The sequence below is a fragment of the Ostrea edulis genome, chromosome 7, assembly GCF_947568905.1.
Source record: "Ostrea edulis chromosome 7, xbOstEdul1.1, whole genome shotgun sequence".
In the NCBI taxonomy this organism is placed as follows: domain Eukaryota; kingdom Metazoa; phylum Mollusca; class Bivalvia; order Ostreida; family Ostreidae; genus Ostrea; species Ostrea edulis.
Window position 1 is genome coordinate 10,682,765 of NC_079170.1, and position 27,602 is coordinate 10,710,366.

A 27,602-nucleotide genomic window follows, 5' to 3' on the forward strand; every position below is an offset into this window, starting at 1 on the left:
GGGAAACCGGAACACACCCTATGTACCCTATATAGCTGCAGCCAAATCTTTTGATCTGGTTTTATTGTTGCAACTAAAACCTTCTTATTTTGTTGTAGTGTCAATTGAGGATTGATAAGGGGGAGGCAATTGTTTTATGTTTTATCAGTAAGGTTCCTAAGGGTCAATTACAGCAGATTGTGAAGATAACTGCTTGGTGTCTAGGATAGTGATAAGGGAGTCTATTAAAGTCCCATTTTGTCTGGAGTACCATGCTTTTAATTGCATGCTCCCTGCTTATATCCACGGAGTGGATTTACTATTGGTAGTTTCACTGACAATTGTCAAACCACTTACATTCTGGAAATCTAAAAAGTACCAGCATAAAATTTCGTGTCTTAGGGATATTATTTTTTTAACATGAATGTATTTAAGTGTGGCGGTCAGACAGATCTGGTGGCCAGATAGCTCGGTAGAGCACCTGACTAGAGATTAAGGGGCCCTGGGTTCGAAAACCGGTCTGGTCTGTTGCATTTTCTCCATTCCTCTTACATAAGAATAAAACACCAGTTCTTTACACAAAATGTAGGATCCCCCCCCTCCTCTCCTCCCTTTCCCAGGGTATCATGCAACAGTCTATAAGGTCAAACCTGCAGATTTAACATGTGTAGCAAGATAGCTGTTAAATATGTACATTGTTTATACATGTTTACTGAAAATGGTCATAATGTCACAAAATGTCCATACAGATTTGTCACCACCCCAAAATTTAGAAACACATGAGATCCAGCTGATCCCTGCTGTACAATGCCAGCTGACCTCATTTCTACCAGTCCCAGGTTACCATTGTATACTGGTCAATCCATTGAGGGCTCTCCCTTCCCCTCCCTTAGGATGGACATGTCCCACAGATTGTCTAGTGGATACTGTTTAGCTAAATCTTCAATGAACCATTTCACTCAAAAAAACGAGGCCCATGGGCCTTAACCATTACCCAAATACCAAACAAGAAAAAAAACTATCAAATATGACAACAGCATGTTGATAGTTCAAGACATTTTTTTTTTTTGTGTGGTAAAAAAAAACATTTAATTATTATCATGTTCCTCTATTACAAAATTATGGTCTTGACAAATATTTTTTGTTAATTTAAGAAGGGGGGGGGGGGGGGTTCATGACATGCACATCATCGGACTATAAGTCACAGTTGTGTCAAATATAAGCTTCTAAATTCATCACAAATTTTTGGCCTGCAACTAATATCTCCAACAGTTTATCCAGTGTCCTTGATTATGGCCAAAGGCCAAATAACCTTGGTTTCGAGTCATAAGATATTGTTGGATCATTAGTTTTTGGTCTGTTGATCTGCAAAAATCTTAACCTTGGCCAAAACTTTAGAATGGATGGTAAAAAGCCTTCATATTTGCACATGTGAATTACCTTTCTTTTGTTCCATATGTTTGACCTCATGACCTTGACCTTCTTTCCCAATGACCTTGTACTTGTTTAAGATACATTGTTCATACCCTATCCATGTGTCGCTTATAAAATTATGATGGTCTCCCAATTATGAAGCACTTCAATTTTCATTGACTAGTGACTGACTTTAATCAGATGTCCTTAGTTCTGAATCAGGACAAAATTCTCTGTTTATAAGTAACTTTTGAGTCACATGTCTCTCAGCAACTAAGCTTATAATGGCCAAGTCAAATACATTTTTGATTTATTCCAATATTAGCCACAAAGTGTCTGATCATAAGCAACCTCTGTGTCAAATATGAGCTAGTTGAGGAGTAAACAGTATTTTTAAGTCAAATAGCCCCATGGTGGAGTCAGAGCATTTGACCCAGGAGTTAGTGAAAGTTTCACAATTTTAGTTTAGATCATAATAACTATGAAACTAGTCTAATCCAAGGGGCCCCTGGCACCCTAGGTAAAGATTATAAGGGGGTCTCTGCGGAGACTTTACCCCGAAATAGTAATGTATTTTGGAATTAAAGGACACATATCGTGTTTTCAAAGTATACAAAATTATATGGATTTTGTCTTCCTTATGCTTATAGAAATTAATTGCAATAGTTCGTTCGCTGAAGTACTGCGATAATTAGCCACAATACGGACTTAAATCTAAGCCCCGATTTCAAAAAGCCTAGTTAATTAGATAGGTAGTCACGTGGTACAGTGACGTCATATGCGACCTTCGTCGATCAACTTGTTGTAAAAGTAGTGTTAGATATTTTTAAAAACTCGGGTTTTGGGGGCATAATTTATTTACCATGGATAACATTTATTTCGATGTTGACAAATTTTCCGAGTCTTATATCTTTTAGCCACCAGTGCATACAAATAGCGACCCAAATGTAGCGAGGAAAGCGAGTATGAAATCTGCGAGTAAATAATGTTTACATGGGATCACTATCTAAACACTATTTGGTAATGTCACTTCTGTAAACAACTGTAATTAGCGTTGTTGCTTTTTGAAAATAAACAGTGCAAATATTATTAAATTTAATTTTGGAGAAATTAGATAGACCTAAATTATGATACGATTATGTATCATTGACAACTAGGCCTACGGTCACGGGTGCATTTCGAAGAGAAAAAAAAAATAATAATAAAAATGATCAAACTTATGGTGAAAATCCCAATACTTTTAAATTATTTTATTCAAGCAATTTTATTAATCCTTATTTTTTTTTTGTTATCTACACGTTGTTACTTATATATAGGAAGTGGGAGCGCGGCATGCTGTTGTTGTAAACACGTACGCGTTCCTTAAAAAAAAATGAAAACATTATCTAATTCAATTCAAAGTAAGGAAATATCATATTTTATTATTTATAATTGAAATTTCAATTATCTTTTATCTTTAAATTTCTTTTTTAAAACTACCAGTTGGTAGACACTGCTAGCGAAGTTCTGCCTATATGTTGTTACAAGGTGAAGGTCAGTTGGTGCGAGTGTGTATTGAATTTGAGAGCAGAACGGAAAGCATAAGCCGTAGCCCTATATGTAACGGTGCGTAGCTTCGATAGAACCATTTTCTCGCAGTTTATTTACGTCTTTGTCCAAGTGCTTGTTTAAAAAAAATCTACTGGGGTTTTTTATGGCAAAGTCGTTGTGCCGACAAAAAATATTCACGTCTTGTCCCTCACACCTTCCTTTGAAAAATTGACAAAAAACACAGTTCAAAGCCTCTCTACTGACTGCAAGTACACTCTTAAACGGCACAAAACACCCTAATGCAGTATTATTTACAAGCCATTAATGTGATAATTGTTTGTTTGTCAATTAAATCTAATATGTTTATGAAATGGCCAACAACTGTTTTCAAATCTTCTCGCTCGAGGTCGCATATGACGTCACAGATAATGGCGCGTAAACTATCGAAGAAAATATGCATATCGCAAGATTTGAATTTCATCGCTTTCAAACTCGAAAACTACGCAAACTGTTTCATCTAAAACACATGTAAAGTAGTTTTAGGCATGAAATGAATTAATTTTGCTGAAAAAATTAAAAAGTTTAAAAACATGCGATGTGTCCTTTAAAGACTGATATATGTGGGGGGGAAAAAAAAACAAAAACAAAAAACAAACAATGAAACTAGTTTATATGCTAGATAGTAAGACATGAAATAAGAGATTTGAAAAGATGCAATAGCCCAACCTTGGATCCTGAACTTTTGACAAAAGGGGCCATGAATTTCTTAAGTTCTACTCTTGGACCTGAGCTTCAGAAGATACTAATCAGCAATTTTTGTTAAAATTGGCCATGCTGTAAAAAGTAAAAACATCTTCAAAAGTTTACAATAAAAAGATGGATGGGTAGTAAAGCATTAAACTATTGCACCAATAAGCATGTAGACTGAAAAATCTGTTCACCAATTTCCAGTTTAACACTGAAATTCATCAACTACAAACTTAAAATTATTAAAAAAAAAAAAAAAAAAAAAATTAAAAATCATACTCTTCTTTAATGATGTTCTAAATCAAAATGATTTCATTACTGTTATTCAAAATTAATGGATTATTTTTTAAAACCCAGATATCCCTAATTGCAAGTAATATGTTCATTTAATAACCCTACATCCTTCACCAATTCCTATGCACCAAGATAAATTTTCTTGTTTAGCCTCGATTATTAAAGGATCTTTTTCTATGGGGAGAAATTTAAAGGCTCCAACTGGCTACAATCAGCTGTTAGTATGCAAGCTGGCCACTAGCCAAACCGCAAACCGATAAACCTTTACAATATTCTACTATTTCTCAGTTTTGCTTATTCAACACAAACAAACTCGAGGAAATCCTCGATCAGCAAAAAACACCCAGTCAGTCAATGGAAGGGCACTTCCTCATTTTCAAACAATTCTGATTACTATTTAATCCTCATTATTTGTTTTTCATTGATGAAAAGGCATTCTAGTATGCAAGGTGATATTGAAAATTAGTAATATATTCCACAATAAGTAACATAGGACTCTCAAAATTTAGACACTCCTTCTCTACCTGTACTTAATCAACTATCACATTAAATTAAAACTGCACAATATATCCGCATGTCACCAAGCAGACCAAATGCAGAATCATGCAAACAAACTTAGGTCCTAGTAGAAATCATGACATCATCTTCCGATTAGCCTGTTCATTGACAAGGCTTTGGACAACAGATTATCATCTCTGTGTGCCTGTGACAGATTTCAATGATCACTCTATCACTGCCTGAGTGGGGATTCATCTGATAGGTCACCAAGGCACACAGAAATCAAGATCTTATCAACACAATAAGCTTAACACCAATCATATGTCACAGCTCTTCAGCAACAAAAATAACCGGATTGAGACTTCAGATATTCCAATAATTAACTACGTCATTTACTTATTTGTAGCAACACCATCCCTCATGTAATCTTGAAACAGAAGTTCACAAACTGCTCCCTTTAATACCAAACTTGCAAAGCAGGTTTGTTATGACATCCACATGCAACAGACACTTCCATGAACAGGGTCATCACTTCTGCCAGAGACCTAGTACCCTAATCCAATCAGATTACTCCAAAACAATGACCCTCAGATAGTGACATCTGCTGGCAGACAGTTTCCTTCTTGACCACATCTTTGTTTAATTCATGGATTCATCAATGTAGCATCCCACTGTCCCCAATTATGAGTTATCTAACAACAGTGATGCAATATGGTTCAGACCACGTTTATTCCCGCAGAGTCAAGAGGTTCAACAATCCAAAGAAACAATTAGAATACTTTCATTAGAACATGGGAAATACTATCTGCATGAAACAATTACCAGCAAAAAAAATCATGACCCACCCACCTTATCTCCCATCTATATTGCTTTTTTAATCTATTTTTCATGCACTGTATATATACAGGTCAAAGTGTCATGCCTTTAATGGCTTACTCCTTTACCCTTCAGAATGTCTTTTATTACATAGATATGCTCTCTGTAATTGAATCTTCAATGCAATGAAAACATCATATCCCAGATCAGGGTATAATGCCACAAATTATAGTTACACCCTGTGATGCTCATTTCAGTTGATACAGACATTCTATACCATTGCAAAGCTCAGAAAAGTATTCACTTTGGGATTCACCATTCAAACACAATTTTGTTACAGGTCATTGATTATTTAGGGCAAGAATTCCGGTGACCGAGATGTTAAACCATGTCTGATCAGTGTCATTCTGTGCAGAATCTTTAACATCCAAATCCAACATGTGTTTGCAACAATTGTACCAGTGATAATGGAATCAAAAAGCTTCAAGCATCTGCTGGATCACACAGGAAGTTCTTAAAGTTCTTTGCAGCCACATTGCCACATCTTTCTCTATACTACAGGGGTCAAGGTCATGATCTGTCTTGATGTTTGATGAACAGATATTGATGTTTCATCACATACAGGTCTTGATTAACCAGACTGGGGGGAAACCAAATTACTCCCAGTAATCACTCCATCACACTGTCTACATACACACTAGTAATGCACCTACCATAATCTAATTAGATACAGATTAACCCAGGCTACACCTCAATTAAGAAAATAAAGAATGATTACAAGAAAATTAACACAACCACCATACACAGACTTGGCTCTTGTTTCTTTAAAACTAGTCTCTGATGATGAATGAAGCATTTGGGCTGTGGCATTTCTTTTATTTTTTAATGTTCTCTGCTCAACGACAGTGATAAATACATGATGCAAGGCGGATTAAGGATTCAGTGGGAGGTTTGAGTGTACGTGCTGAATTGCCCACACTTTTGATATCTTATCACCTGACAGTAAGCTTAAATGACAATTAAAACCGTAAATGATAGGGCATCAGTGTCTGGGACAGAGCTTCTGCATTTTTCTTTCTCCGTTTCCTGCTGAACGGTTTCATTCCTGGACTTTCCATCCTCCTGTTCATCATCTTATCTAATTTTTGCACCAGGTGGTTGAAAATACTTACTGCTAAGGCATTTCTTTTTAAAAAATAGAAAATGTAGTAGCCTCTCTGATCAGAAACAGGCAGATGTCATCTTCAAAAGCAGAATTCCCTACATTTCTTAACATTCTTCTTTTCGCTTCAAGCAAACAATCTCAGATACGAACATACATCCTACAGTGTGCTAATGTAATTCCTTCATTCAGCATGAAAAACGGGACTAACTGCCACAAAAAATACAAGTTGTGTCCTTGAAACATAGAATTTATGCTGGCCAACACATTATTTTTGACCTTTCACCAAAAAGACAGTCGTTTGCTGGTACCCGTCGTCTTAGCTTGGCCATTGTCCCCCTGTAGCCAACAAAGTGGACTGGTACCCCCTTTTACGAGCTTAAGGCCAATGGCCAATTATAATGAAGAATGCTTGGCAGGACTTTTTGTCAACTGATGACTCATGTGAAAACATTTTTGATCTATTAAACACAAGTCTATGAATATTTACAAGAAAAACAAATATAAAAGAGAGATACAGATTTGCTGGAAAGATAAGACAGATTAAGGTTAACATGAATATTACCAGTCTCAAGACAAGTTTTCTTCCCATATGATTATCATAGATATTATTCTAAATAAATGACACTTTTGTTTTTGTTCCCCCAAAATGCAAGAGTATTTACTCCAACATTCATCCACACGAGAGATTTCATTGACAAAGACTGGTATGGTTTTGTAGAGACTGTTAAGGAAAATAAAGAGACTCCTATTAAAAAGAGTCCTGGTAAATAAAAGGATACTATGTCCTTTTCATTCATAAGAACTAGAAGAGAAGCCAAGGACCTGTGAGTCAAATTCACTTTATGATATGATCTGACACCACATCAGTAAGTCAAAGGCATCTGAACACCTGGGGAACTCAACATTCAAAACAGTCGCAGCCTTTACATCATAATCCATATTAATATCTGCCAAGTCCCTGTAACTTATGGAACTTTTACAAATCACCCTTCACCAGGAATTAGTAAGCTTGAAATCAAATTCATAACCTTGCCAGTTTGTAAACAGAAGCCAAGTACAAATCTCCCTTGTCAGGCAGGGGAAATAAGGACTAGCGACTTTTAGCCTTTGCATCATTCAACACACTGAAAAATGGGCTTCCATTACATCAGTGTCTGCCATCACACACAAGACAATCATCCCCATTTACCCAGAACTCCATAAATTTCAATACATTTGTGAGATTGATAGTAGACAGCTTGTTGTGTGGCAGGTGACAGGTGAGTAGGACAATATAGTCCACTAGTACAGCATATAGCCAGGGGTTACTTCTGATGCTGATAGTCACAATGTAATAAACATACTTAGCTAAAGTTGTCTCTACACCCAAACATTCAACACATTTTCCAAGATTCTTCAAAATAAAGGTACAAATTTCTATTTTTCTTTTAAAACAACATCATTTTAAGTGAACTAGGGTAGATTTTTTGCTTTCGTTGAATTAAGTAGAAGCAACTTCTTGTATCCCATTCATTTATCCTTAATCCCTTCACTAGCAAAACAGGACATTTGGCACTGAAAGATTTTTTCAAGGTCTACAGATTTTCTGAAAAATAGTATCTCAATTTTCAGAGTTACCCACTCTTAGAGCCAATGTGATAACAAGTGACATGTAGCTAAGATCAAACTTCACTATTGCCCATCACCTTCCCACCACCAACAACGCGACCATTTACCACAGTCCGATAAATCAAATTCTGTGGTTAAACGGCAGTGTCCTAAGTAGGGGGACATTAACAGGTCATAGGACTGACAAGGTGTCATTCAGTCAACCCCCCAATTATGGTCATCGCTCTAACCAGGCCTTAGTCTCCCCTCTATCATATGTGTTAAATAACAAGTTTAGGTTGACCTAGCCATATAATTCTTGAATTTGCATTGAAATTCAATGTTGATGGTTTCAGGAAGTTCTGAAGTTTAAGTTCATCTTATAGAAACTAACTTTCAATATTGTGAAACTCCCCCCTCCCCCAACTATTTTCCTCTAAATGTATTTCTCTACACAAAAGAATTGGAATTACAAATGAAAAGAAAATAAAGGAAAGAAATGGATCCCAGAAAGATTTCTGCAGCTCACACTTGCTGTTGCACCTTAGTGGGAGTGCATGGGATGCATAATTATAGATTAGCTGCATAAATATGAAATCCTTAAACTGAACTTGACAGTCAAGTATCCAACACACCTTTACTTGTACAGATAATGACTGTCCGTTGCCCCTTAATAAGCGAATGACTACCACAGTTAATAAAGGGATAAAACATTGTATCACACCAAGTTTGACAGATTACAAGAACAGAATTGTGATAACTTTTGGCTGATAGCACCAAATTTTGGAGTACTATCAGTCCAATAAGACTGGTACTTATCACTGATTCTCTAGTCGAATTACTCGAGTTAATACACTACAACATCAAACAAATAACTTGTACTTAGCGACATAACTTCTCATGGGTGTTGGTTCTATCCGCGGGAGCACTCAAACAGCATAATCTCTGGTAGTCCCTTTCAATCCATGGCATTTAAACTGTATCTATTTATCAATATTTGTTGTAGGAAATTATCTAAATAGGAATTATTAGGTTAACTTGCTAATCCTACAGTAATCTTGCACAATTTGTATAGAGTACACAAGTGGCAAAAGGCTAGAGCAAATGCAACCTCGGGGAATTTTCAATCAATCTATTATCTTTGAGTATAACTTCAACAACTGCACACCTATTCAGTTTGAATTATGCACTGCACTATAATCTAGTTATTTACTTTAAAGCTTTTCACCTTCAGATTTCATATTTAAAGAATTAATTCATAATCTTTATTTCTTTTTTGGCTATGCAAAAACCTCAAATCCAGCTAGTCAGTTAAAATCCACTGTGAACTTTGTTATACATGTATATATATATTGTTTTGTCTGCAATTCCACTGAAATTTCCATCAAGAAGACAGTTTTAAATTTCAGTTTAGTTTGTGTACATTGTAAATCAAAAATCAGCAGAGCAGCCTTGACACAAGTGTCTAAATACATTTTGTTTGCAAATGTAGAAAATATTTAACATAAGCTGAAATAAACTTGTCATTTCCTTCAATTGGCTAATCAAGGCTGTGAGAGTGTTTGAAGTGCAGAGATTTCCCATTATCTGATTAAATTTCTTTGTACCATTGGAGACACTGACAAAAAACTTTAAAACCATTTTCCTTGATTTTCTTTTCAATTAGACATGAATTGCTGACTGTTTTTCTTCCATTAAAGTTTGGCCTCTTTATACCCCTAATATGCCCGACATAAATATTATTTTCTGACATTATCAATGACTTCGAGAAAGAGCTTTTTTCAGGTTAATACCCCAACGAGCACAATAAGTAAGTTACAACGTACCATTTAAAGAACTCCTTTATTCAATACTGTATGAATGGACTGCATAAAAAAAATCTTACCCTAGCTGAAGAAATTTCAATTAAAAAGAGGATTCACTTCTCAAGATTTTACTTGTGTACAAAATGATAGATTATAAAACGTCACTACTGCTCATTCTATCTCTTGTCAACATAAACAAAGAGACGTGTGAGGGATGATTTCTTTCTTTCTTTTTTTTTTTACCTGAATCCTGGTCGTTTACAATGACAGGTGAACTTTTACCAAGCATACCTTTTTCTCATTCATGACTTTTTGCACCATGTGACCTTTGAAGTCTAAGTGTTCTTATGAATGGGACAGTTAAATAGATACGGCAAAACATTTTTATCTTGTAAATGCATCGAGATTCATATTCACCAATCCATTAAAAGATTTCCATGATCTATTTAGCCAAAACTACCAGTGAAAGATACCAAAATACCCCTTAGGATTAACATACAATTATGAGACATTTTTCTTAGATGTTTTAGTTACATTTTACATCTGGATCTTCAAAGAGACTTTACAAAAACTCCTTGTAACAATTTACATACACAATCAAAAGTTATACACGCATTTATAAGAATCCTTTTACCCATTACACAAGAACAGTTCTGGTTAATTTTGAAAGAAATTTCTCAATGACATTAAATTTGTGAAAAGTATATTAGCAAACAGCTCATATATCTTACAACAAAGGAAATTTCAAAGCTGCAAGTGCTTCTCACAGATATTTTCAAATTATGTCCTAAAGCCTTTGTCCAAGTTCTATTTTTCTCTACTGACAATTTCATCCCCATTCTACTTTCATCTCTTTTGCCCTCTTTCTCATTGGACAAATTAAAAAACCATACTGATATACTATATACAAATGATCATATATATCTCAAACCAAACAATATGGATCAAAATAAATTCAAACAGCAAAATGACATTTTGTTTACAAGTCACGGCATCCCAAATTTTCAAGTGTACATCATTTTGTAATTCTCTTGCTCTTTCAGAAAGTTTTGCTACAGATGACATATGTGACCAACATTTTACATACCAGGTATTGTTCTCTACAATTGTCAATTTTGCACTCCAAAAATTTTAATGCAAAATATGACTCACTACATCTGAATGAGATATTTCAGCTCTTTCATCCATTCACAAGGAATACAGATCATGTCAAAATGCACTTTCTGAAAACAATGACTGCAATTAATCTTGAAATTTTATATGATCCAATGGTAGCAATTTAATAATTTTCAAATTCAGCATTTTTTACATTGTGTGCAATCTCCAAAAGTTCATGCTGTTTCAGTCGTGATTACTCAAAACATTACAAATCTATGATAGACTTAAAAGATACTTTTTATTATTGGTTCTCTAAACAAAAATATCTCTTGTTTTTTTAGAGTGTGAGAAACGCAAATAGGATTTCTTTATTTAAGCCAGATATTTTCTTGATAATCCAAGTGATGGTGAGATTTTGAGAAAGAGCCTAAAGCACATAGATCTTGAGGTGTCTTATCTTCTTTGCTTGGGCAAGATAAAAGGACATTTCATGATTTTCCAATCAAAGACATCTTACTCTTCAAATTATCCAATACAGACAATTACACAACCATTTCATACTATTACATATAAGACCTAGTTCCACAAACACTTAAATGACTGTCATCATGAACACTTTCAGATAACTGTTATTTCCTTTTGCACAATTGATAGAGAAGCATTTTCCTGAATGGATTCTGAGGTAGTATTACACAACTCTGAATTTGGTTCTCATCCTTCTAACCCCCAACCCCAACCCCCACCCTTTTTAGCATAAATTCAAAAATTAAAGGGACCGGTCTGTCTGTCCTTTACACTCAGCGCTACTAACTTAGTCTACTAAGCCAGGGAATTCTCTTAGAATTGGCACATACTTGCCCATTATCCAGCCATAGGGCTTAGGGAAAATATGAATACTTACATGCAAAATTCATTAATATTATGTATTTGCTGTATTTCAAGACTATGCACGAAGAGACTCGAAAAGTGTTTTCAAAACTCTTCTTGAAATTAACCTCTATCTTATCAAACAACGATACAAAAAACTATACCCTGCAGAAAACAAAAGATTTCATTCACGTGTGCACCGTCACAAACATTCAACAACTCCATCAATATCAAATAGCGAAAGAAGAATCATTGATACAGGGGAGTTAAGTTAGCTAAACAGACACTTCATCAAAAGTACAAGCACAAAATCCTATCTAAGCTAATCCTCTAAGCTTACATAATAAACAATCACATACAGACATCCCAAAACCCAATCACTGCAAGTCTGAGTGACTGCAACAGACTCTATTGAACATTAAATGCGGTAGTTGGAGAGAAAACAAATTTGGTTCCCCTGTCTTTCCTGCTCTGATCTCTTCCATGAACCCAAAAATCCTCGTTCTCTTTCATCTCAGTGTCTGCAAAATGCATTATAGACCATTCTTATGATGCAAGATGCTGAGATGAATTTGTCCAAACAACCACCAGTTTAATTATCGCTCTTTTGCAGAAATTTATCGGCAAGCTGCCTGCATGATCAGTAGACTTTTTATAGAATCTGAAAATTAATTGTATAATCTCCAAGTTATGTTCAATCATTAAAGAAATACTGAATTCTAATTACAACAAAACCCATAAAGAAGTAAAATACACAGTGACATACCTAAAACATCATAGAAAAAAACCCAATGAGAAACCAGTGGCTGAAAATGCTTCCAGTACTATTCTACTTTGTTCCTGCATTCCAAATACAGGGACATTTTTGTACCCCAATTCTTCCAACCAGATGCAATTATATACAGTTTCACTCATCTTTCTTTAAATTTTCTGAAAGCAGTTTTTGCTCTTTCCAAACAATGAACAACACATCTTAAATTTGCGAAGTTTTAGATTTGTCCATTTAAGGTGAAGGTAAAATGGACAAAATACATACAATATATTTGGTACCTCATCATTCAACTCAAAGTTATTGAAACTTCGCAAAATGTCTGACAGTTCTAGAGGGTTGGTATTTGTAGACCTCCATTATGCCCAATGTGTGCATTGTCTCAAAATTTAAAAATGACTGACTCAAGACTTATAACACCCTTTTGATGCCCCCTCCCCCCCCTGCATTGCCTTATGATGTTTGAGCGTCCTTAAGTGCTGTTATGTCTGATACAGGATCTGTATACAATACCTGTGCCAAAGGCAAGAAGAATGATAGGATTTCTTCAGCTTGGGCTTTCTTGTTGCAAAGATTTACACCATTCTTCTATCAAGGCATTCGGTGACCCTCTTCCTTGTGTTATCATATTGGCAATAAAGCTGCTCTTTTTTTTCTAGTAGACGACCAACACCGAGCATTCTGCTTACATAGTTAAACCCCAAAATAACTCATTTTGTAAAACAATCTAATTACTTTCTAAAGTTTTAATCCAATTCTAAAATGGTCCAAAGGAACCAGGTTTCATATGGAGGGTTTTAAAACTTTACTTTTGGCTGTTTTCTTGAACAAAGTATACAAATTCCATGTGGTCACTGAAAAAAGCAGCACTACCTCACATCTGAAAAAAGTCAAAACTATCAACTGAGACAATATCTCCCCCAATCGTAGAGCAATATGAAAACATTCTAGTGTGATTTCTCAGATACCTTCACAAACACTCTAGCATATTGGCTTTAGTCCACACACATATTGGCTCTCAATACATGACCTTACCAAGGAAGAAATAGTTTCACCTGAGCTGATAATTTGATCATAATGCTCATGCAATTCTACAGTGAAAATTCATAATGTGTCCTGGGATATTGGCCAATGCTAGGTTTACACAAATACATCTCAGCACATAGAAAAACAGACCTACACAAGACTTCAGTCAGTCACTGAGCAAGGAAAAACAAAGAATCCAAATGCCCCAAATTGCATCAATTTCTCTCTGGGTCGTCCTTAACCATTCACTACACAATTTACACTTGAAGCGTCCATAGTGTTCCCAAAGATATTTGTCTTGGCCCTTTTACAAGAGACAAAAAAGCTTTCAGACAATGCAGAGATAAGACCAAAGAAAGATCCACATGCTAGTCTTCTAGAATTTTTCACACTTGATTCACCCTTCCCGCATTAAAAAATATTCTGGTCTTTATTAGCAGCACGAGGCTGATTAATTTTTTCTTGCAGCTAGACACCATTTTCTGATAATAAAAAGTCATGCTTGTGCAGTTTTTACTGTGTGAGAAACACTAATGTAGCATCTTTATTGCACAGCAGTGAGCTGTCAAAGAAGCCATATTTCATGGAATAACAATAGAAAAATTTATAGAAGCCATGCAAGTAAATTAATCAAAAACTTACAAGTGCGGATGATCAGAACATACCATCTGCATTCCAAACTAATATCATGTGATGGCCTGCACGAAGCCCTACCTTTTCACTATTTTATGTGCATCTTTTCTGGGATTTACAAACACTTTTTGAACGTGTTTTGCAAGCTGGCAAATCTTTAAAACACACTGAACAAGACTTGTCCTTGTGCACCAAATTTTTGTTCTTAGTTTAGAGAGTGCTTTCTGATACCAAAAAAAAAAAAAACCCAACCTATTCTTTGCAACTTGGAACTGTGAAGATAACATAATTTCAAGGAATTCCAGTTCTGACTACGAAGTACATTATCTTTGTCACCTGATTTATACCTGCACAATACAAGTATATAGACAAAAAATACGACCTGAGTCATATTTTGTCATATTTGTGGCATCTGTTCTACAATAACTAAGCACGGTATTAAGTGTGTCTATGATTCCCAACCATAGTAAGCTGTCATTCTGTGTGTGCTTAGATCCATGTTCACTACTGCCACATCAAACACTGGCAACATGCAATCTTTGCCAGATCTGACATGCAGCCTTCAGTATGGAAACCACCACATGCACAAGAAAGACACCCACTAACATGCCATCCAGATTGAAGAACACTGCAAGACCTACACTCTTCACATACTCAATTACAAAAGATTCAATAAAACACAAGATAATTACTTTGCTGATTGTAGAACAACTATTAGGTTGAAATTATGTGCAATAAAATATGGAATTGCAAGCCAAAATAAATACCAGAATTTATTGCCATGTGAGATCAAATGCTCAAAACAACACAGTGATAATAAAGCTGCCATTGAAGAAATTGCTTAGGATAACTTTTTTCTTGCATTTGCTAAACAGCATAACTGCTACATGTACATGTTATACTCAGTGCACATGGTAAATAGTTTTTTGTTGCAATCTTACCTCACCAAGCGTTCATGCAATATTATACATGTTTACAATAATGACATATGTAAGGAGAAAATATAAACTGACAAGGCAGTGTCATGGAGACATCCAGCAGAAATGACTCAACCACCAAAATTATTACATATCTCACTACACACCCAATCTTCGTCCTTGTGTGTGTGTGTACATAATATATAAAGAGAGAAAAATACACGCATGCACAAAAATCAAAATGCAGCAATATGGTTTTAATTTCTCTGAATTTCTTGGAATACTAAGTCTTTTAAGATAACCTTAGCATATATGCTCTGTTATCATAGACTTAGAGAAGCCGTACAAAACACATGGTGGGTCTCTTTCTGAGCTCCTGAGCGACCAAACCAGAAAAGGTCATAACATGGTCACAGCGTACGGATCACAAGCCGTGAAATTTTAGCCTTATATGTGTACTGTTGTAGGACTCTTACTGTTGTAGGATTCTTACTGTTGTAGGACTCTTACTGTTGTAGGATTCTTACTGCTATAGGATTCTTACTGTTGTAGGATTCTTACTGTTGTAGGATTCTTACTGTTGTAGGATTCTTACTGCTGTAGGATTCTTACTGCTGTAGGATTCTTACTGTTGTAGGATTCTTACTGTTGTAGGATTCTTACTGCTATAGGATTCTTACTGTTGTAGGATTCTTACTGCTATAGGATTCTTACTGCGTTTCTATGTGTACGATGAAAAGGGGTATTTACCCGACTGCTACGGTAATACAAATGGTGGCACCTAAGTTTTATTACAGTATCAATAACGGAGACTGTCCAAGGCAGAATATCAAGGGTACTTACAGTTTCTTTTCAATATATCCTCCTACAGAACGTGGGGGAGGGGGACGAGACATTATTGTGTGTTCTTTCATAATTTTTTTAATTTTCAAACTTGCTATCACTACATAACAAATTGTTGGTGATAAAGAACAAACTGCTCAGGAAATATTTTCTTTGATCAAAAACTTCTCAATAATGTATAAATTTTGAAAGTCATCATGAACTTGTTCGCAGTCCTTTAAGAAAGTCTAGATAAGATACAAATGGGCTCATTATGATATCTAAGCAAAAGCATACAGATAAGCAATCTCACTTTTATTCACAGACCTGATAGAAAGGCTGTTAGAACTTTTGTATAATATTTACAGTGTAGGTAGAAAAGGGTCAGGTATTCAAAGAGACTTAGGCTATACTCTTGAAAAGGCTTCCCAAACACAGAGAAACAATACTGTCATTATGCAAAATGAAAACAATATCTCTCTGCATCACAAACTTTGAATGTATGGACATGCAGTTTGAACATACATCTAGCATTTTTTTTCTGCAAGAATTCACATATAAACAGCAACTTGAATCATATTCCAAGTTTGTTCTGACTGGGGCCTATACTGACAAGGACCCATAAGACATAGGGGATCTACCAACTTTCAGTATCATGAAGCAACTGGAAGAGGCAGAGATAGCTGAGTGTCTGTAAGAAATTCATTCTACACTACAATCCTGCTTGTAGACCATTTGCCATCTGTCAATCCACATTTTAGGGACTTGCTTGAGTTAACAAATGGAGACAGAGAGAGACCATTTGGGTTTTTGAAGTTTGTTTATAAACATGTGCAACATAGATTGTGTCTTTTGCAGGAGAAATCTCCCAACATTTATGGCCCATATTTCCTGGGCGACAATGTTCTCTCCCAATCTTTTCCACTCTTCATGAATTTTGTGCTATGCAGAAAATGAACATCAACTATAAAAGGGTGCATAAATCTACAGAAATACACGATTTTTCTCACAATTCGCATATACAGGTGCCACACACATTTTCCCCTTACTCATTGTTTACACACAACTCCAGAATTTCATTCACAGAAAAATGGGATGAAAAGGATGTTTGCTATTTACATCTTCGCTGTGTCACTTTAACATGACTGATCACAAGAATGGCCCATTGATCACTTAGTGATGCTTGAAAGACAGACACTTTACTTCTCTGAATTATCGAAAGCAGAAAAATAGACGAGACTACAAATTATCATAAAATAGACCATTTGGTGCCAAAACATTTAGAGGGAGTAATATACTTTAAATCCTGCTCTATCAAATCTAGTCGTATGAAATTGTGACAAAGAGAGTAAATTACTACTATTGCAAGTGATCATCCTTTCAATAGACAGTATTCTAAAAATCTAAATGCATCGTTTTTTATACCATACTTCCAGCATGAAAGGCTAAATGTATATTAAATGCAATACAAATGACGTCTTGCATAACCATCATCCAAAAATAACGAAACTACAATCTGTAATCTCTAATCCTTTGCTAAATTTAACGATGGTATCAGGCTGCAGAAGACTAAATGAACTACAAATTGAATTACAAATGACCTTCTCTACCAAAAAAAATTTGTGACAAATATGTACATTATTTATAGCACAGCTGCCACTTACAGTACACCTGATTAAAAAGTCGGTACACCTGATTAAAAAGTCGTTTGTGAAAGAGTGCTGGTATTGCAATTTTATCATTTAGATTTGACACTATATATATAGGAATTAAAATCTAGTATGTATATTTCACTGCAAAAAATTCTGCTTTATTGGAGAAATATATATATATATGTGAAAGTGTTCTCATTATCTATTGTTAAAAAACTCTTTCTCACGTTTTCTGAATGAAATCCAAGTCTTCACATTCAACATAATACAATCTTTACTGTCAATCTTGGGGATTTCTATACAATGCTGGCGATTCCTTTTCACCCCACAGAATTGTCCAAATGTCACCCCCAGCTCGTCAAAATAATACACTGCACTAAACTGACCCCTGCATTCTCTATTAAGCTGGACCTGACTTTTCAAAAGTTCATGGATATATGATAAATATGAGAATGCATGTCAGGTAAAGATTACATGTGTCATTCTTACTGTGCCATAACAGCCAAAAATGTCTAAATGTCATTCATCCAAACCGTGAAGAAAAATACACATGCATAGGAAAGGGGGGGGGGGGGGGTAGGAAAATGTGTGTGTGTGTGTGTGTGGTGGGGGGGGGGGGGGGGGGGGGGGGGCAAGAGGTTATAGTCCATAAATAGGAAAGTGAGAGACTTTAAACACCCACTGATCATTATAAATACCCAGCAGTAAAACTTCATACCAAAGTTATTGGATTATAATCTCCAAACAATACTAATCTGCTTGTGTGTTTCATCATTTCCATTGACTAAAGTCTTGTAGTCACAAAGTTTCCATTAAAAGCTATTGTTGGCATTACTAATTCAATTACAAGGTTAAAATCACTGTGAAGAGAATTCTTGGCTGGCTATACCAATAAATAGGAACACAATAAGGGCAAGTATGTTTGAAAAAATTCAAATAAATCACACCATGAAAAATATTTTGACCCTGGGCATCAACCTGCTTTTCTTGAGGTCCGTATAGTTTGTTGCATTAGTTAGTAAACATTACTACAAAACTTTATCCCAATTTGTTTATCACACATCTGTGTTTTCTGTGGTAAATAGAGAATTTAGAAGTTCTCTGTTCAAACTTAAATTATCTGAATACATAAAGTTTTCACAGAACTTGCATAGTTTATTGCATAAATGAAAACAGAAAACTTTTTTTTCATACATCTTTGAATACTGAACTTTAAGGACATACGTTATGCTTCTGACATTAAATTATTTTTTCATCTCCTCGATATAAAGATTTCTTCTACGATTTCTGAAATAGGTTTGAATTTTACATTGCATTAATATTACCATACCTTGTATATATCGACATGGTTAGTTCAGTGGTTAGATCACCTGACTAGTAATGCAAGGGTCCCAGGTTCAATCCCTAATTGTTTATAATTGTTTATAAGATTTTTCTTCATTTCTGTGCTAAATTAACTTAGTTAATGTCTACATAAATTATATATACAAACTTCTTTAATACACAAGAGCGTTCTATACATTTTTACTTGCAACAAACAAGAACTCGGAACTATCAAAATATGTCAACTCTAAAACAGACTTGGTAATATACCCCTAGATTTGTGGAAACCAAGATAGAATGCAAGTGAAATGTCATACAACAAAAAAAATACATATTATTGAAATGTCACGCATGTCCTTACAGAAGAAATGCAAGTTCTCAATTTCTTCACGACACACATATATATATATATATATAATGAAGAAAACATTTAATGTCATAATAAAAGGCAAAGTAATAGTTTTCATCTCATACACACAAAAAAGTGTAGCTTTTTAAAGACACAGCATTTGGTATCAATTTACAATCACAGATCTTTATATAATAATTTGTTTTTCTTATTTATTCATTTTCTGAACTGTTCTTTTTGTTTTTCACTTTTAACAGAAATTTTAACAAAGTTTCATAAACAGATTATGAAAAAGATTATAAAATCAAGTCTGCCTAGGGGAAGCAGACATGCTAAACTTATACATGTTTACAGGTATCTGCAAGACCTACCTTGAACATCACAATGAGATTTTTGGGTTCTATTTTTTTGCGCATATGAATGTTTGTAGATGTAATGAGGCAGGCTTCCTAAAGTGGATGGCCCATGCTCTGAACTTGGTTCTATTAAATACTTCTCTCCTTGAAACTGGAAGGCTCCAGTCTGTAAAACAACAAGGTGAAATTACAGGATGACATTTTTTTGTAAAGGGATATTTTCTCAACATCTTTGACAGTTTCTCCATAAAACTTATATTATAGTCTATGTACAAAAATACACTTCATGCTGCGGTTTTTCTGAGCTTCTCTGTCTCATAAATCATTAGATAGAATCATATTAATGTTCTATCATTAAAATGATAGATGTCGCACAGACCCGGAGTGTTACTTAGGGGGATCCTAGTCATAGACTATTCTAACCAGTACACAGGCACTAGACGTTTTAATTATCTATAATAATAAAAAAAATTGTCTTCCTGTAAACATAATTTTACAGGAAGACGATTTTTTTTCATTATGGATACATGTATTTAAAAAGTCGAGTTCCTGTGAACCAGTATTTTACAATGTACAGAGGTTCATCTACAGATTCGTCTCGGACCCGCAAACCCCGGCCTTTCGCTCCAATGGTGAATTTATCATAACTACACCGTATTTCAAGAACTTCAGTAAACTTTTATACTTTTTACAAAGCCGCTTGACATTTCATATATCAACAAGGTCATTGGGCCATACATCTGAATGCTGGCGGTTCTGCTGGGTCATTTTTCACGTCTGTCGTTTTGGATACTTTTTATGCTTCTCTTCCTCCTCCTACATTGTAATAAAAACATATACATTATTCTGAAACGACGCTGTCAAGGTGATGAAAACCATCATATCTTCTGCTTGCGGTCGCCACACGCCATATTCTTGAGGTACGTCACGTGACACAATTCGACAACGTCACATGATACGTCTATGTTGCAAGAGTAAGAACGGTACGATTTAATCTGACGATTACAGAGTAAACAGAATGTTGAATACGTTCCGACATATTAAGGGGACATACAATTCTATAACAAGGCCTATTAAAATCTGTGTTATATGATGCTTGTTGCTGATTATCACAGACCATGATAGTTAGGACGGGAAAACGACGAACAAATTACATGCTTGTCGGGTCTGTTCTTTCAATTGCATTCTTGCTTGGTATATTGATACATCTTGATACATCTAATTACAGGTGATTTGCAAACCATAAAATCCCGCTGATCTCCCAAGAAATCACTCGTGTTTGTACACTACATGGCCATGGGCACTGAATTATATAATGCAATTTACGTCCGCACACATTCAATATTTTCATTTGATTAGAAGATGAATCAAGGCCTTGATTGGCAAATATTGACCTTATTCTTCCTTTAATATCGTCTTGAAGCTTTTCAAGTCACCAAATAACAAACTTGACTCTTGCGTAGTTTAAAGAATTTTTATAGTGGCTACGAGTGCTGTTTAAGATTATGTATGTTAACACAACATAAGGTACTCGGATGGAGTGCAGCGATATACGAGTTTTGTTATGCTCTCTGTGATACTACGATGCAACATTGCAATTTGGTTGTTTGCATGCAAATCTTTAAACATGTTTTATGATAATATTGCATATAAATGAAGGGTCTAGATAACCAATACTACCAGAGAGAGAGGGATGGGTGGGAGGTTTGCCGGGGAGAGAGAGTGTTTGGGGGAGAGTTTCTTGTAATAATTTACAGGTGTCTCTCATCACTTATGGAATCTCTGTTTGTAAATCGTAGAACCTCATTAGTTAGCCTACAATTCACAATCGTGGTCATTCGTATCATTTGTACCAAGTCTTGCCCCGATTCATTTGAACCGATCCTTGTTTATATTACAACTATCGAAACCCCATTTCTGCTGAATCTTCTGTTTTTGGCCCAGATACACTAAGAATAGGGGGTCAATTTTTATTTTACATGAAAAGCATTTCGATGGAGCATAATGATTACACACATAGGGTGTAATTTACTGTAAAGTTTGTCATTTAACGGCTGCTTTTCACAACCATGTTTCTTTTTAATAATTGGATTTGGACACCCGTTTCCAACTTATATTCATGTCTAAAGAATTTTGCACCGGCAGGACCTACAAATTTAAATGTTGACGGTGAACACTTTGTTACCATATCGTACCGTCTTCTCTGCTCTGCGTACGTCATCTGGGTCTACTTCTGGCGCGTCAACAATCAGCACCTTACCTGCTCTCTCTCTCTCTCTCTCTCTCTCTCTCTCTCTCTCTCTGGTTAGTATGATGTAAAGAGCTTGGTAGTCGCCGAGATGGACATGGATGAATTACTTAGTTCGAACGATTTATCGTATTTTTTCCATGTCCTCAATACAGCCCGACCTAATCTCCTCCCTTTGAAGTTTTTAAGATATGGCAAATCGTCTGTTTAAATACTATCGACTATTATGACCCCGGCACTGACAAAAAATCACAGCTTGCAACTTATACAGAATAAATGTACTTCGTATCATTCAACGTTACAGTAAATCTGACGCTTCGAGATAAGTTTTTCAACGACACTGCGCGCATCCTTACGATCGGCGAAGGTCATAACGAGCGCTGTAGTAAATTACCGCAGGACGTCGAACTGAGTAAGTGATTATTTGGTCATTACGATATGCAACCTAAGCTATAGAGTGATGTAATGGCTGATTGACAGAATCACCAGACGTCTGCTTCTGTAAATACAGCAGACGACAGAAATTTTGTCGCCGTCCTCCACCCCACCCCCTCTCGATTTTTTTTCGTTATTACACGATGAGAAGATGCAGATTACGGCATTGTGGCTGTTTCGGTTATCTCGTTCAGTGCTCATCTCCTGCAAATCCACAACACAAACGGAACTTTGCCAAGATTAGCACTTAAGGGAATTTTTCGGCTGATGGTGTAGATTTTTTGCTGATTCAATAAAGTAAGCGGTGTTCACGTATGATGATGCTGAGGACGAATATTTGATAGTCAGATAGAAAAGATGTTATACTTAAGTTTAGTTGGGGAAGGGGTGCATGACAGATGAATTAGTTAGCAGGGCATGAGGATGCGACTGGGGGCCAAGGTGGGGTGGGGGTACAAAATTTTAAAAAATTCTCTGGTATGCCAAATACTTACCAGACCGTCACACAGGCTAAATACAGCCCTCGAATTTAAATCTTGGTTAATCCGCCCAGCGTAGAAGCAGCGTGACAGACCCACATTTTCATGGGTCTCGTCTAACCAGGTATTATTCCCAGAAAAATGTTGCACCACGAGTGTCGGCGCTATAAACTCCTGGGTGAAAGTAAGGTCCAGCGAAATATTTTTCCCAAAGGCTGGGAACACATACTGCACATTCGAATCAAAATTTTGCACATAACTAGTACTTCTTTTTGATATAAAATGTGTGCTGTGAGGGTATCCATCCCGTCCAATTCGCACCGGGTATACTACTTCTCGTAAACCTGAAACAAGCAATTGAAAAGTTTGGGATTAATTGAAATTCATTTATATTTTTATTTACAAAAGTTTCAAGTTAAAAAAATTTTGAAGAACATACCTGCACTAGCACCTGGATGGCTCTGCTTTTGGCAATATATTAGCATAGGAACAAATAGCAAGTAATGAATTTGATATAAAAGTTTAAATGCCATTGTTTTTTCATTGTTTCCCCTTTAATTCCATCGGTTTGTCTTCTCACTCTTAACCTTAGCAAACGCAAAGAAGTAGTAGTAGTGTTCTACCATGTGCCTTTTGTACAGTTCCTAGGTCACGCCCCCTTTCCCATATCTGAGCCAATCAATGATTCCCCGTCCTCTCGACTTGCCACATGAATGACAATTTTTCCCCCTACTGAATGGTTGTGTGTATTTGTAGTACAAACAAATCTTACAAAGAAGGTCAACGACTGTCAATTGCATGTTTAATTTACTTCAAACCTCAAAAACACTTTTATTCAACATTCGGTCCTAACCCATTCAATGTTATCTATTGAATTATTAATCATTGGGACATTTTTAAGGCCCCTTTTATGAAATTTATGCAAATAAAATTCGGAAGTGCGTTATGTTCTTGAACTAATGAACACCTCTGTACACTTCAAAGAGGCATAAATTCTCTTTTATCTTTCCAATTAACAGGTAGTTGATGGTATACACAGAAAGGGAAACAATCCATTTTTCAGCCACATGTTTGTAAACAAATGCGTTGCGATATGACCCAGCACAATTACTTGTCAATTAGAAATTTATTTTTATTTTTTTCAATTCAATTACTAACTTAACGTTAAAGTGTCTCCTTCGCCGTTCAAAAGGCACGTGACTTTAATGTTTAATTTAAAAGGACAAGTATAAACTTATTTAACACCTGCAGAAGATCCAAACTATTTATTTTTTTTTCATTTAAAAGTTATAGAGAAACACAATTTGTTCTTATGAAAATTTATCATGCAGATTGATATCTTTGGGATCTGGGGGGGGGGGGGGGGGGTAAGTATAGTGTTGAAAATTTCTAATTAATCTATTCTGGATCCAAAGAGAAGAAAGAAAAAAACTAAATAAAGTTTTCTTTCTGCTTGAATACTTGTAAGCTTTTAAAAAATGTGCCCAGTCTCTCAGAATATTTTTCATTAAAAGCCTAGCCATCGTAGGCATGAACGATCTCTACAGAAGAAAAGAAAAAACAGGTCAAGAAAGACAACTCTCTTTCTCACTCTTTCTCTCGCGGCATTAAATTGTTTACAAAATTGTTTTGAACATGACAACAACGTCAACAATAACGAGAATTGTTTCCCACGAACTATTACTACAAAAAGAATGCCCTGCTCATTGTTCTTCTGCACTCACTCCAGTGGCTGTGTCCTTGAAACACTCGCTCCGACCCACCTTACGATTGCGCCTGGTCAGTGCCAGGAAAACCGCAAAACGGTCACTCATTACATTGGCACCCATACTTATCAATGGCAGCTTCACGCACTTGTTGGGCTAGCAATCGTACTTTAAAGCCTCTTAGCTCATTTCTATCATTTTTTCCCCCTCAATCAGCGACTGAATCTCATGATGTTTTGATTTCGTTAAAGAAACAATATAAAAAAAGCTGTTCAACAGACGACATATACGTCCGTGTTTTTAAGCGATAATCTCAATTGCGTAATTGATATGTAGTAATTCACTGTAAACATATTTCTTAACTACTTGACCTTTTTGTAAGTGCAACTGCATTACAAATGTGAATGGCTGTTTCAGCGGTAGTAAATCATTATTTTTTTTAATATTACATATATAGTGTAATATTTAACCCACGGATGCGTAAGTACAAGTTCGAAGTTGTTTACAAACATTTCCCGTGCCTCAATTTATTAACTTAAATAAAATCATAAATCACTTTTAAACCCCCCGACGAATCAATTGAACTGTTTAATAAGAAAGTGTCGTCGTGACCAAGATTCCACAGGGCAATATATCCCCAGTAATCTACTACCGCGCTAACGTCATCACGGGTACCCCCACAGAGCGCGGACGTGGTATGGATCTACACACACGTGCGTCAGGGTATTGTTCAAACTTCCGGATGGCCCTGGTGTTTTATAGAAAGGTTTTTATACCCCCCCCCCCACTACATTTGTTCTTTAGGTGACACACAACAATACACAGGTGTGGAGTAGTATGTTAAGTTGTGGAATTTTTAATTTTGTTAGTTATTGATGGGGAAAGCAGATTCGGGGAGACACCACACTGCTGTAAATTAAGTTAGAGTACCCAACACGTAATAAGTCCAGACAAGTTTTCATGAAAAGAAAACTAGTTATTTAAACGTATATATAATTGAAAAATAGTTATATAGCCTGATTCAGTTTGCGGCATTCTTAAATTTAACCAAAACACAATACTCAGAAACTTTCTTGATGAAATAATAAATCGTTATTTTAACAAACAAACAAACAAAAAACATTCGTGTTATGTAACTGGCGAACACGCATACGACGGGGGGCATTACGTTTGCTTTTTCCCCCCTTTAAATTTTTGCTGTTGTTGTTTCACGGGGATTCTCAGTGGCGTATCCAGAAAATTATCACGGGAGCGAGGGTGCGACCCAAGTTTGTACCTTTTTCACCCAAGAAGGTGGTGGGGGTTAAGACCCTAATTTAAATCTGGCAAAAATTGACCCTTATAAAAAAGAATTAAACCAAAGGCGGGGGATGCAACCCCCGTAACCCCCTCTAAATTGTGTGTGGGGTGGGAGTGTGTGCGTGCGCTCGCGGGCGTGTTTTGAGATGGGGTATTGTTGTGGGGAAATTATTCCCTTTTTTTAAATAATCTATATAACTATATCATGATTATCAATTCTTTTTTATATATGTATATAGAATAGTTACAACATTTTTAGGACGCTGAAATCAACCCCACTAAGGTGCCGATGATAGAAGAAAATTTGACCGAACCATCGTTCTCTTGCTATCCAGGGAGGGGTGCTTGTGTGTATATATAAAGTAGGGTATTGGGGAAGGAGAGGAACTAAGTTTAAGCATCATAAATTGTCCCAAAAAGATAGCAAAATGCCCAAAGAGAGAGAGAGGGGAGAGAGTGAGAGAGAAAGTCACAGAGAGAGAGAGAAGAAAAAAGTACCACAGGGAGAAGTCAGAGAGAGAGAGAAACAGAAAGAGAGAAAGAGAGAGAGAGAGAGAGAGAGAGAGAGAGAGAGAGAGAGAGAGAGAGAGAGATGCCTTCGAGATCCGCCTCCAATCGCATTAAGTGCACGACCAGATTTTAGGATGAAATTCAAAATTGATTGGGGGATTTTTTTAAAAACTTTGATAAATGATGCTCTTTGCTTAACAACCTGTCTTCATTGTCAAGTTCTATAAATTACAAACTAAACAAGAATTGCGGGAATGCAAAGTAAACAACAAAAACAAAAGCAACAGGGCTCTGAAGGTAGCTCCGTCCTCATGTGATATCATCCGTTTTTGCAAAATTAATTTCATTAAAATGTGTGCATGACAGTAATATAATTTTTGGTGGAATTTCATGTACTGGGTATGCTATAATAAAGAAACTGATAAACCATTTGATAATGAAAAGTTTATATTTTCTATAAATAATCATCTACACCACAAAACTGATACCAAGGGCAATAACTCTTATGCTGGTATTTCATCAATCGGAACATCACATCGTAATAAACCCCGGGAAAGGCCGAGTGATGTTCCGATTGGCTGTTTTATTACACAATTAGTTTAAATGTATTTATAAAGCAGCAGTTTTTTTTAAACTGTTGAAATCAAAATTTTGTTATGTTTGACCATTTTTTTTTTGTATTTTTGTCTTGCTATCTAATGAAAATATGCGATTTTCTTATGTCTTTTGTTTTGTATGTCTAACATTTTAAAAGACTGGCAACACAACACCCCCCCCCCCCCCCCAACACACACACGAAGAATAGAGAAAACGTGGAGATCGGGGAGGAGGTGGGGATTACGACCTTCAGTCGACCAGAACAAATAGTAATAGTAAATTCGACCCAAGCGATGTAATCGCCCGTAAGTACATTTTAAGTAAATTTTATTTAAAGTCGGCACTTTGTACAAATAATGACAGATAACATGAGCTCTACAGAGCTCTTAAACCGACTACCACAGACAAAATAAAATACAAATATCACAAGGTAAGCATGCAAAAACACATTTACATATTTACACGCATACCAGATAAATAGACAGTTTCAGAAGGTAAGAATGCAATACAAATCAAACAAACGTCTTTCACTATAAAATGTAAGCACTAAATTCAACCAGCCCGTGGACCAGAAGCACATTAGGACCACGTTCAGTAGTAAATCGAACAATTATACAATATGCTACTCACATGTTTCTATTTCTTTATTGTTGCTGTTTAAATAAAACTCGCCAACTTTTAA

At 35.8% G+C, this 27,602-nt stretch overlaps 1 protein-coding gene across 2 annotated transcripts in view; it reads right to left on the reverse strand.

Annotated features, from left to right (window-relative positions):
* Positions 1-24,829, reverse strand: part of LOC125653910 (A disintegrin and metalloproteinase with thrombospondin motifs 9-like) — a 92,675-nt gene extending 67,846 nt beyond the window's left edge. For both annotated transcript variants that reach the window (XR_007362123.2, XM_056143269.1), the window contains exons 1-3: positions 23,248-24,829; positions 22,824-23,152; positions 19,662-19,812 (exon numbers count right to left, since the gene is read on the reverse strand). Coding sequence is in view for 1 of the 2 variants with exons in the window: in XM_056143269.1 (XP_055999244.1) it covers positions 19,662-19,812; positions 22,824-23,152; positions 23,248-23,341 (574 nt within the window). In the remaining variant the exon portion in view is untranslated. The remainder of the gene's footprint in view (positions 1-19,661; positions 19,813-22,823; positions 23,153-23,247) is intronic.
* Positions 24,830-27,602: the final 2,773 nt, after the last annotated feature.